Raw genomic sequence first — 12,699 nt, 5'->3', positions numbered from 1 at the left:
ATGAATACAAAATTAAAGCTGACAGGCCACTGTGGGAATTGGTGTGAGAAGGGTAAAAATTCTAAATATTTTAGAAAAATGTGCCGAAACTACATTTAAAAGGACACAGAGCCCTCAAAAGGGGCTGAAAAAGTTTCATTTAAATATGAAATAATGAAATTTTAATTTTTAATTGCTAGAAACAGAAAATTAAGACTAATGTGCCTTTTGAAGAATTGGAGAAAGAATTCTGACAGTGGTTAAAATTTGTCAAAATGTAGAACGATATTCAAAAGCAATTGATTTTCTTCAAATTGATTTGCAGTGACTTTGCCATTCATCAAATTGACTTTTGGTGGGTTGACCTACTTCCAAAAATGCAGATGCCCTGGAGAGTGCTGGGGTGGCTGTGGACTGTGTGGGGCTGGAGGTGAGGGGAGAGAGAATGGAGGATGCTAGGGAGCCGGGGCTAAGGCTGGGGTGGGTTGGGGGAGGCTGGGCACCCTGGCCACACGGAGCTGTAAGGGGTGAAGGCTGGGGTCCCGCTGGATCCCTGGGCCTCCAGTGATGGCAGAGGACTGGCAGGCGGGCATGCTGGGGCTGGCCGGTCATTTCTCGGGGAAGCTGAGCCACCACTCTCATGCTGGATGGCGTGGAGCCCCTGGCCGGCACTCCCAGGAGTGTGGGGGCCCAGAGGTGAGAAAGGTCCCTGTCATCCTGCTCTCTTAGGCTTCTTGGATAAGCAGAGGGAGCTCTGAAGTTCTGCTCACCGATGGGAAGGCTGGGGACCCTTTTGTCTTTGGTGTGTGGTGTGTGAGGCTGGAGTGAGAGGCACATGGGACAGCCACTTTCTAGCAGGGCCCTGTGAACACGGAGAGATGGAGTGGAGGGTCTTTCCAGCCAGGGAGCACATTTTTTTAAAACACCTTTATTATGGTGTCATTATCAGGGAACACATTTAAAAAAATTTAATACAATTTTTCAAGGTTACTTTACATTTGCAATTATTTCAAAATATTGGCTATATTCTTTCACATTGTACAATACATCCTTGAGCCCATCTTACAGCCCATAGTTTGTATTTCCGACTCCCCCACCCCTATTTTGCCCTCCCCCCACTGGTAACCACTAGTTTGTTCTCTGTATCTGAGTCTGCTTCTTTTTTGTTAGATTCACCAGTTTGTTACATTTTTTTAGATTCCACATATAAGTGATATCATACTGTGTTTGTCTTTCTCTGTCTGACTTATTTCACTTAGCAGAATGCCCTCAAAATCCATCCAGGTCACTGCAAATGGCAAACTTCCGTCGCTCTCCACTGCTGGGTATCATTCCACTGTGTACACTACGTCTTCTTTGTCCAGTCATCTGTTGATGGACACTTGGGTTGTTTCCATATGTTGATAATTGTAAATGATGCTGCTGTGAACATTGGGGTGCATGTATCTTTTCTAATGAGTGTTTTTGGCTTTTTTTCTGGATATATACCCAGGAGTGGGATTGCTGGGTCATATGGTAGTTCTAATTTTATTTTTTTGAGAAACTTCCATACTGTTTTCCACAATGGCTGCACCAAGTTACGTTCCCACCTACAGCAGGAAACAGAATCTTAAACAAGCTTTCATTGCGTACTGCTGTGGGCTAGAAACTGCTTGTGATGTTTGCTTCCATATGATCCTGTGTAATCTTTAGTGTGGCCCTGTGTGTAGACAGGGCGGGTGTTGTATCCTCATTTTGCAGAGGAGTAAAATGAGGCTGAAAGAGGTTGCATAACCTGTGTATACTTATTCTGCTGGTTGGTGGCCCAGCCAGGTCCTCCACCTCCCAAGACACTGCTGGGAATCCCGGCTCTTAATCACCAGCGCAGCCCCCAAGCAGGACAGCCAGGGATGCTCATGAAGCCCATGGGGACAGTTTCCATTTGTTACTTGATTAAAGTCTCTCGTTCGCATCGGAACGTAAGCCCCAGGAGGGCAGGAGTTCTGTCACTTGTGTTCATTTCTCCAGCAGCGTTCCACACATAGTGGGTGCTCAGCCCATGACTGATGTAAAAGTTAATGAATCTTGGGTGGGTACAGCTCAGTGGTAGAGTGCACATCCTCGGTACCTCTGTTAAAAAAAAAAAAGTTAATGAATCTTGAGAGAGAGTTGGGCATGGGTGGCCTTGGAGGACAAGAGATGTGGAGGCAATGGTGGGGGTGGCTGCAACCCCACAGGGAAGGCGGGGAGTCTCTTCTCCCCACCCCTTGCTTTTCCTCCCCACCCTTCCTGCCTTCCATCCAGCCCTGGTTGGAGTTTATTTAGCCCACCTCTCCTGGTTGAGTGCCTCTCTGCTCCCCCTTGTGCCCCTGCTTATCTGGACTCAGTTGACTGTTCCCCTTTTTGAAACTGTTGTCTTGGCTTCCATCTCATTACCAGCATCTTCTGATTGTCCACCACCTCGTGGTCCACTCCTTCCCAGTGTCCCCTCCAAATGATGGCACGTGGAGCTCTGTCCCGACCCCTTTCCTCTTATTTTTGCCTTCAGCCTCGGCCACCTCATGTCGTTATGTGGCTTTAAATAGCCTCCAATGTCAGTGATGCTCAATTTTATCTCTAGCTCAGATCTGTGTCCTGAGCTCCAGGCTCCTTCATCCTCCTGCGTTTCAGCGTCCCCACGTGGCCATTTCATCGGCTTCTCAAACTTCAGTTGGAAACATTCCTTTCTGCCCCTCCTTCTTCCTTACAAGGAATTCCTGTTTTGCAAAAGGATTCCACCATCCACCTGATGCTCAGGCCAGAAACCTAGGAGTTTTCTTTGATTTCTCTCTTCCTTCCCATTCAGCATCCAACCCACCCTGTTGGCTTTATCTCTAAATTATATGCGGAATGGGCTCATTTTCTTTCTTTTGACATTTTTACACTCTTTCCAAGCTGCCACCATCTTCTACCTGCTACTGTGACAGCCTGTGCCTGGTGTCCTCTTTACCCCCACCCCTTCATGCGAACTCTGTCTTCCACACATCAGCTAAAGCACATGAGGGGTCAGATGATTCCCCTCCTTAAAACCTGCTAAGCACTTTGCATCTTAGAGCAAAATATGAAGTTCTAACCCTGCTCTGCAAGATCCCCCGTGATCTCCAGTGACTGCCCCTCTGGCTTCCTCTCCCTCTTACTTTTGCTTCATTTGGGAAGCTCCAGACACCTTTCCCTTCCTTTTGCCTGTAAATACACTGAGCTCACGTCTGTCTCAGGACCTTTGCACCTGCTCTTCTTTTTGCTTGAGATTCTCTTACTTTGTATTCTTTGCTTGTTTCACTCCTATCCATCGTTCTTTCTCAACTTGGATAGGTTCCCCCCTCATGGCCCACTCATTCTCTTCCAAATTCTGCTTATCGGATTTTCTCCATCGCACTTACCAGCGCTTTAAATTGCCTTATTTATTTGTTTTTGTGTTGATCACCAGTCTTCCTCTCACTAGAATCAAGGCCCCTGGAGAGCTGGGAACTCTGTCTTTTCAGTTCACAGCTGGATTTCTAGGGCATGAAGTCAGCACATGAAAACATCTGTTGGCTGACAGCTGTTTGATCGGCAGGGACCCGGTACCGTGCGTGGAGGAGGCAGGTGCGGTTGTGAGCCCTTGTGCGTGTGAGCGTGTTGCCGTGTGCACGCACGCTGTTCTGTTCGCCCAGGGCAGGCTGGACTCCCCTCAGCCTGCTCGTAGGAACAGGATGGGATGGGAGAGCTTCCTCCTTCCCTCCAGCCCTGAGTCTGGCTCTGGTGTGTGTGGGGTTGAGGGGTAGGCCGGGGAGTCTCGAAGTGTAGAAAACCATATAGGTCAAAACCTGTCATTTTCCCGGTGAGGAAACAGGACCCAGAGAGGGCCAGGCTTCGTGGGGGGTTTCCCACACCCGGGAGATGCAGACATGGAATTAGGGCCCAGGTTTCTGATTCCCGCTGCTGTGGCTGAGCTGCAGAGCATGGGCCAGGGGTCCAGGGTCAGCTTGAGGGTGGATGTGGCCTCCTGAAGCAGGATTAGGGGCAAGTGACAAGCTTGGTGGTTTCCTGGAAGGCCGGAAGGGAGAGCTGAACGAGCCTGGGTCCCATTGGCATCGTGGAAAGGTGAGCATCTCATTTCTGCTCCTCCAGGGAGTGGCCTGTTTGTGGCTGGAAGGTCTGCCTTGGTGGGTTTCTTAGCTGAGGAGGGGTGAACCCCCCAGGGGACAAGCTCTGGTGACAACAGAGGCCCATAAACTCCGTTCTGCCGGCGGTGGGTTTGGTACACTGTGGGCTGGGTCGGGGTGTGTGTGTGGCTGGGGAGCAGACCAGGGGCAGCTCTGTGTCTCCCCTGAGTCTCTGGTTCTCTGGCTTTGGAAGGCAGCCCCTGAGTCACCGGGAGCTTGGGAAATCCAGCTTCCTGGGCGCCGGCCACCGAGCTCTCAACTGGAAGGGTCTGGCGTGGGGCTGAGCGTCTGTGGGCAACAGGTAGTTTGAGTGAGTCACAAATGCACCAAAGTTTAAGAACCTTGAGTCTACATCAGTGGCTTCCCTCCAAGGGCGTGCTCATTGCTGCCAGAATGGGAGATGGGTGTAGAGATAAATACTTTAGTTTGACGAGCAGCGCATTTTAACCTGTCTAGGAAAAATTCAGAACTAACATAGATGTTCTCATTTAGGCTAAATCTACATAGCTATTGAAAAATTTAAAAAGTAAGTCAGTTGAAGGGATTTAAACATGTCACTTAATTTAAGAAAGAACGGATTTAAAGAAAAAATTATTAGTGCAGGTGGTCAAATGGTATAGGTGGTACCCGGGTAACTGTGGTTTGGTAAACCCATCTTTATACAAGCAGATGTTTCAAGGATATGAGCTTGAAGTTCTAGGGACAGATGGTTGTTGGCTCAAGGCGGCACCCCAGGGGGGAAGAGAGGAGAGGTTCAAGGCTTGGCTGGGGTGGGGCAGCCTCTCTCCAGCTGGGCCCCCTTGCCCTGCTCTCACCGAGGGAGGGGATAAAGAAGCCAGAATGTGTCCCCAGGGGATGGAGCTGAGATTTCGGGAAGCACCTGGCGTGGTTAAATCCCACCGCCCTCTCCCTCCCGAGCAGCAGTTCTCATTTACTCCTTGGCCCATCTGGGATCTTCTCGGCAGGAGGCCGGGAGGGCGGGCTGGCCCAGGCCTGGGAGGGGTCCTGTGTGGTCTGTACAGGGAGGGGGCAGGGTGGGGGTGTAGCGTGGGCCTCCCTCCCCGCTCTTTGGACATTTTCATTCAGTGGCGGCGGCCCACGCTGGGCAAGGCTGGTGTTTGCAATCCAGCACCTTCTTCCTCCCCAGTGGGGACTCTTGAAGGTGAAAAGAAAGCCTTCTGGACCCAAGGTTAAGGTGCCTGAGTGCAGATGGATGTAGAGGCAGTGGATGGGCTGGGAAGAGGATGTCCCGGCATGGCATATGCTTCATCAGTCCCTCACTTACAGGAGAGCCGGCGCCAGGCCAGCCCCCGAGCCTCTCTCTCACCGCCATGGAGCCGGGCCGTTGTTGGCCCACTGGCCCCTGGCCCCACTCCAGGAGGATCAGAAGAGGCATCTTCCTGGTAACTAGGCGATTGCTGCGTTACTATCGCCACCTTTTTTGGAGTTTTTTTTGTTGTTGTTAGGAAATTTAACAATTTAGTTTTGGCCCAGGCATTTGCATTCCCCACCCCCTTAGCAAAAGCTTTCGCAGTTCAAGCTCCAAATGGAAGCCACTGAGGCTATAATTAAACTGCATTAGCTCCAGAACACGCCGAGGGGAGCGGGACAGAGCACCTGGGAACCTGAGCGCAGCCGCGGGCCGAAATTAGCTGCTGCTCGTTGGTGGCTGTCGCCCTGCTCCTCCCTGGGGTCCCTCACGTCCTCACTCTCCTCTGCCTTGGCCTCAGGCTGCTTGGCTGTTCGGTCCACCAGCCAGCCTCCCGACAGGTGCGCTGAACTGAAGGAACAGCCCAGCTGGCCCGGGAGAGCCCTCCCTTGGAGGCGGCGCCCGGAATAGCCTTTGTATAGGCAGGCGTCCTGGGGTCCCCACCTGGCCTGGGCAGAAGGCAGCAGCTCAGGGAACTGCTTGGGAGATCACGTGACACCCCACCCACCTTGGCCGAAAGCCCTTGCGTGGCTCCCCCAGCGTCATCTCTGGTGGGTCCCTCTTCCAGGCTCCATCTCCAGGCACCCTGTATTGCTGCCAGCTCCTCCCAGCCTGTGGCCCTGCCCTTTGTTCCCTCTGCCTGGGACCCCCTTTCCACTCTTTTTGCTTCCCCTTCCTCGTTCTGTAGGTTTCAGTAGAGCTATCGCTGCTTCTGTGACCCCCTTGATCTGGGCAGGAAGCTTTCCTTTCTGCTCCTTACAGATAGCACCCTGACCTCCCTGACGTATCAGCATCACTTCGGCCTTGACCCCAGCTGTGTGTCTAGGAAGTGTCTGGCCCATAGTCAGCCCTCCATGAAGGTTTGTTAATTGAATGGGTGGGAAGACAAACCTTGATTTTCTTTCTGCCCTAATTCCTCTTTTATTTTTACAAGAAGAGAGGGAACTTTTCTCCTTCTGCCTTCTGAGGGCTGTTGTTGGCTGGGCAGGCTGTTGGGGTGATGGCTCAGTCTTTGGCAATTGCTGTGTGGTCATGGGAGTGGCGGAGAGCTTTCTAGGCAGAAGCAGCAGCAAGTGCAAAGGCCCTGAGGTCAGGCCATGATCGGCATATTCCAGGAAGAGCAGGGAGGCCACTGTGGCTGGAAGGGAGTAAGTGAGCAGGGGACTGAGTAGGAAATGAAGTCATAGGTGGTAGCCCTGGCTAATGGAAATATATTATGAGTCCGTATTTAAATTCTAAACTTTCTAATAGCTGTGTTTAAAAAGTTAAAAAGAAGCAAGTGAACTTAACCTTAATATGTTTGTTTAACACACTGTATTAAAAATAGTGCTTCAGTGTGGAATCAAAGTAAAGAAATATTTGAAATGAAATGCTTTATATTATTATTTCTTTCTTACTGAGTTTTCAAAATCTGGTGTGCACATCTCATTTGGGCTGGTGTCACTACAGGTTCAATGGCCACTTGCGGTAGTGGCCTCTGTGTTGGACAGCACAGATACTGAGCCTTGAGCGCCCTGGCAAGGCCTCTGAGTGAGACGGGGAAGCCCCTGGAAGCCCTGGGGTCCACGAGCATTATCTGCCTTACGTTCTAGGAGGTTCACGGCAGCTGTGATGAGAGGGGACTGTGGTGGGGGTGGGGGAGTGAAAGGACAGAGCAGGGAGACTGGAGGGACTAGGGAGGCCCTTGCTGGCATGCTGTGCTACGGCTTGGACCAAGGTGTTAGTGGTGGTGGTGAGAGGCTGGATTCTGCATGGATTCCAGATGGATTCTGAAGGAAGAATGGCCAGGTCTTTCTGATGTGGCGTGTGAATGAGAGAGTGAAGAAATGCCAAGATTTTTAGCCTGGGCCACTGGAAGGCTGGAGTTGTTTTCAGAGGGGGTGGGGACAGCCTTGGGGGAGCACGTGGGGTGTGGTCTGAGAGGCAGGTGTCAGCCTTTCAGGTAGAGTTGCCGAGCAGGCAGTTGGACAGAGAAGTGTGAGGTCCCCGCCCTGGCTGGGGATATAAATTTGGGAGCTGACAGCTTATTGATGGCATTTAAGGCTGTGCATGAGTGGAGGGTCCCGGGGAGTGGGTGTCTATAGAGAAGAGAGGGGCTGAGCAAAGGAAGGTCCAGTCACTCCCCCAGGCCACGCAGCTTATCATTAGCAGGACCAGGAATCAGTGCAGAAGCCTCAGTTTCAGAACATCCAGTCTTAACCAGTCCGCTGTTCTGCCTCTTGGTTTTGTAGCTGGATTTGTGAGGTCTTCGAGAGGGCCCTCCTCCTCCCTGGCTATGTCCAGCAGAGCACCCAGCAGGGAGAGGGCCGTCAGGAGGTGGGAACTCCATAGCTCTTTAGTGACCACGTGATCAGAGCACTGGGGCTGTGCAGGAAGTGCTGAGGGAGGGTAGATGTGGCCTCAGCACTCCTCACCCTAGCCCCTCCCATCCCCTGTGGGGCGGGGCCTCACACACAGGGGCTGGTGCTCAAGAAAGATGGAAAAGCATTTGTTACATGGATGGAGAATGACTGAAAGGCTATGGCTCAGCCATCCTAGCGGTGGTTCTCCCTGGGTACCACGGTGCTGGTGGCATCTGGGCTCCTGCTCTGGTTTGCTGCCCCGTACCCATGCGGTGCCTCAGTTTCCTCATCTGTAAGATGAAGAGGTAGGGCTAGGTGATCTCCCATCCGGCTCTCACCTGATCATCGTCGTGAGGGGGGCCCTGTGCAGACTGGATGCCTGCCTCCCCGCTCTGTCTGTCATCAGGATGGACAAGGGGTGCTCTGTGGGTGGGAATGGGCTGGTGGTGGGGGGTCAGGTGGTCCCTCTGCCGTGGGTTCCCTTCAGAATGGCTCAGACTTGGGGAGTGGGGTGGCCACCACAGAAGGAGCCTGACAGTTCCCCAGAATTACAGCTTTGTGCCCAAGACGTTCTGCTTCATGGGCAGTGGCATGAAGCTTGAAGCCACGGCTGTAACACTGAGGTCCGAGCATCCAGCACGTCTGCCCTTCGGTTGGGGAAGGGCTCAGCCCTGCCGGAGTCCCGGGCTGGCCTTCAGCCCCCACCTCCCTCTGCCGAGCTCCCAGCCTGGCGCTTGCTTTTAGTGGTCTCGGCACTCGCTGGCCGCAGTCGCACCCTTCGAAGCACGTGGGGGCGGTTTCAGTGGCTACAGTGGTGGGGGCGAGGATGGTGCTCTTGTCCCCTGGGTGCTGAAGATCCCATGATGAGAACTGCCCTCCCAAGGGCCAGCAGTGCTCCCTGACCAGAAGCCCTGCTCGCCGGTGCAGCCGCTGGGTACCCAGGGGCCCGTCTTGGCTTAACTGCTACCCAGTTGCGTGCCCTTGAGCCAGTCCATTAGTTTCCCCACTTCCCACTTTTGCAAGCAGGGCCACGGACACCTCGTCGCTTGCCTTTTGGGCTCATGATAAGTTTTAAGTAAGACTCTGTGTTAACAGTCGTCATCCTAATAGCGCCCCGGATGTACAGCTTGCTTGGTGCCAGGTGCTGTCCGCAGCACTTTGCAGACCTGACTGAGTGAACTAGCTCATTTGGTCCTCAGCTCCGCCTTGCAGGGCGGGCCTGCTGAGTGATCCCCATCTCACAGATGAGGGAGCCGGGGCACAGAGCAGGTGGGCCTGGGCGGTGTCCCCAGCCTGGGCCTCTGACAGTCCCCTCCCTCCCCTCCAGGGACAGGGGCAGACCCGGCGGTCAGCGCCAAGAGCAACCACTGCCTGGACGCCGCCAAGGCCTGCAACCTGAACGACAACTGCAAGAAGCTGCGCTCCTCCTACATCTCCATCTGCAACCGCGAGATCTCGCCCACCGAGCGCTGCAACCGCCGCAAGTGCCACAAGGCCCTGCGCCAGTTCTTCGACCGCGTGCCGGGCGAGTACACCTACCGCATGCTCTTCTGCTCCTGCCAGGACCAGGCGTGCGCCGAGCGCCGCCGCCAGACCATCCTGCCCAGCTGCTCCTACGAGGACAAGGAGAAGCCCAACTGCCTGGACCTCCGCAGCCTGTGCCGGACGGACCACCTGTGCAGGTAGGGGCGCCGCAGCCCTGTGGGGAGTCGGCCAGGTGCGCTGCCTGCTCAGCGCTCCCGGGTCCCCTGGGCTACAGTCCTGAGCCCGGCAAAGAGGGTGACTCAGACGTGTGCAAGATGAATTGTCATTCATTCATTCATTCATCTGTTCATTCATTGATTCATCCATCCATCCGTCCACTTATTCATCCATTTCATCCATCCATCCATCCATCCGTCTGTCCATCCGTCCATCCATCCATTCATCTATCCATCCATCCATCCATCCATCCATCCATCCATCCATCCATTCACTCATCCATCCATCCATCCGTCCGTCTGTCCATCCATCCATTCATCCATCCATGCATCCATTCATCTGTCCATCCATTCACTCATCCATCCATCCATCCGTCCGTCTGTCCGTCCATCCGTCCATCCATCCATCCATTCACTCATTCATCCATTTCATCCATCCATCCATCTGTCCGTCCATCCATCCATCCATTCATCCATCCATGCATCCATTCATCTGTCCATCCATTCACTCATCCATCCATCCAGCCATCCATTCGTTCATCCATCCATTCATCTGTCCATTCATTTATCAGCACAGGTTTATTATTTGCCTGCTGGGTGCCCAGCTTCATGCTGAGCACCATGGGGAAACCAAGATAAACCTTCCAAAGAGCTCCTAATTTAAAATCATAGATCCTAGAGGCTGGAATAAGAAGGGATCTTCAGTGACTTGAGGCCCACCTCTAAGGGAAGCCCCACCCCACATTCCAGTGAAGTCCTGTGGCAGCCAGGGAAGGGCTGTCATATGTCTGAGAGGCAGCTCCTTCCACACTGAGAGCTGAGCCCGGCTAGGGTTGGGGTGGAGCATGGGGGGGCTCTGATGGTCCTGGGTTTGACTCGTGGCCTCTACACTTAATACCTGTGTGACTTGGAGCAGGTTTTTCAAATGGCCTGAGTCGCCATCCCTTCACCCATGAAACAGGAATAAAAGTACCCACAGCACAGCGTTATTGTGAGGGTTAGATGACATGTGTGTTAGAGCTTAGCACAGAGCCTGGCATACAGTCATTGCTTAATAAGTGTAGCCTAAGTATTAGGAAGTTTTATGTTTTGTTTTGTTCTGGTGACTTGAAACTTGCCTCTTGTGTGTTTCCCGTCTGTGGTTAAGCATTTATTGAGCTCCTGTAGCATCCAGCGCATGGTTCGAAGGCCTGGGCATGCAGAGGTGAACCCAGTCCAAAAGGAGAGACAGAGGGGGAGAGCAGGGATCCCAGTGCAGTGGGCTGAGGGCTGCGGGTCCCCAGAGGAGGGAGCGCAGGGGAGGGGAGCCTGCCTCAGCCTGGGGGTCCACAGGACGGGGCTGTGAGCTGAACCTTAGAAAATGAGGAGAAAGCCAGGGAATGAGGCCGCAGGCCAAGGCTGGAGGGAGCGAGAGGGCCTGGACTCATGAGCACCTGCGGGTGGTGGGTGCTCGTGGAGTGTGGGCCACGGGGTGTTGAGGGGCTGGCCAGAGGTGAGGCTGCCGGGGAGATGGATCCAACTGAGCAGTTAAGCAGAGATTGCTTGCTGTATACAGACAGTGGCCTATTGGGTGGTTTATCCCATTAATCCTTGCAACAAGCTTACAAGGTAGGTACTGTCATCAAACAGAGACGTAGACAGGGACTTGTTCAAGGTCACCGAGCTCGTGTATTTCAGGCTGGATTCGATCTTCAGTGCTTTCCTTCCACTGCAGCCCGCGGGCCTGGCCTGAGACAGCGGATGTGGGTGTGGGGAGCAGTGTATCAGTTCAGCGGGGATTGGTCAGTAGCCTCCACAGGACTGGGTGACTGGTTGAAAGTTCCCTGGAGGCAAAGCCGTTTCTGTTTTGTCTCCTTCACACCTTGTCCTGCGCAGAGCCTGGTGCGTGGTGAGCTTTCCATAGATGTTACTAGAATGGATGCATGACTGGTGACCGCCATGTTTCCTGGCTGAATAATTATGGGGCAACAGACCCATTCAGTGGTGAGGGGTATTGGATGCGCAGCATCTGAGGGTTGGGGGGCATTACCATTCTCATGGCAATGCCTGGGGGGCATTTGGACCTATGGACCTGGAGCTCAGTAGAGAAGCTGAAGTGGAGAAATGGGTTTGGGCATCTTGTTGGTGATTAAAGCCATGGCAGTGATGAGACGGTGCAGGGAGGGTTGGTGGAGCCCAGGAGGGAGTCGTGCCTGGAAATGCCTGAGGATTTGGGCATCCTCTGTGTTCTGGCAGTGAGAGAAGCCGTCGGTGTGGACAGTGAGGCAGAACTCTTCTGGAAACACCTGTTCTTCAGGGAGGGGTGAAGGAAGTGGAGGCTGTGACAGGGAGGCTGTGGGGTGGAAGGACAACCAGGAGAGAGCCGGCCAGAATCCAGAAGAGAAAGGGCTCCTGAGGGAGGGAGGGAGTGCCCGCAGCATGGTGCCTCACAGTGTGCGTGCGTGTGTGTGTGTGTGTGTGTGTGAGTGGGGAGTGTGGAAGCCCATGGCAGCAGGTCCAGCCCCACGGGGAGACAGGAGCGGAGGCGGTGGGTAGCAGCCACCTTGTTGCAGGGACCTGGGGACCAGCTGTGGTGGGAAGGGCGCATCTTTGTGTCCTGGGAGCTCGGGGCCTGTGTAGCTGAAGGGGAAGCGCTACCTTGGTTTGGAAAACGAGCTGGAGTTCTGAGAAGGGCAGATCCCTGGAGCTCACAGGGCTGGGAAAGCCTGAAGAAGGTGGTCTCTTCTCTGCTTACTTAAAAAAAATACCTTATTGCGTACAAAAAAATGATTGGGGCGATTTAAAGTAAAACTATGTGAAGAGGAGGAGGGTTAGGAGGAGACACCGGGGCCCACAAAAGGCAGTCCGGAGCAGAGGCCGCACGTGCGCTCTGGCCGGGCTGCTGGGCTGAGAGAAAGCGACTTGATGGGCCACGTGTGACGGGAGGAGCTGGCTCATTCTTGGATGGAGACGCAGTCTCGCCTTGTCCTAAATGCTAAACCATCTTTGTCAGACGGTGCGACACGCAGTGGAGGCGGGACAGCAGGTTGGAGGAGGGACCGAGGGGCTGGAGGGCCAGCCTGAGTCCCAGCCCAGGGACGGCCAGC

The 12,699-nt window shown here is 53.6% G+C and overlaps 1 protein-coding gene across 2 annotated transcripts in view; it reads left to right on the top strand.

Moving 5' to 3' along the window:
- Window positions 1-12,699, top strand: part of GFRA2 (GDNF family receptor alpha 2) — an 83,701-nt gene that overhangs the window by 23,169 nt on the left and 47,833 nt on the right. For both annotated transcript variants that reach the window (XM_064482456.1, XM_010996333.3), the window contains exon 4: window positions 9,241-9,595. In XM_064482456.1, coding sequence (XP_064338526.1) covers window positions 9,241-9,595 — 355 coding nt within the window. The remainder of the gene's footprint in view (window positions 1-9,240; window positions 9,596-12,699) is intronic.

The sequence above is a fragment of the Camelus dromedarius genome, chromosome 36 (genome assembly GCF_036321535.1).
Source record: "Camelus dromedarius isolate mCamDro1 chromosome 36, mCamDro1.pat, whole genome shotgun sequence".
Lineage (NCBI taxonomy): Eukaryota > Metazoa > Chordata > Mammalia > Artiodactyla > Camelidae > Camelus > Camelus dromedarius.
This window is presented reverse-complemented; position numbering and strand designations above follow the sequence as displayed.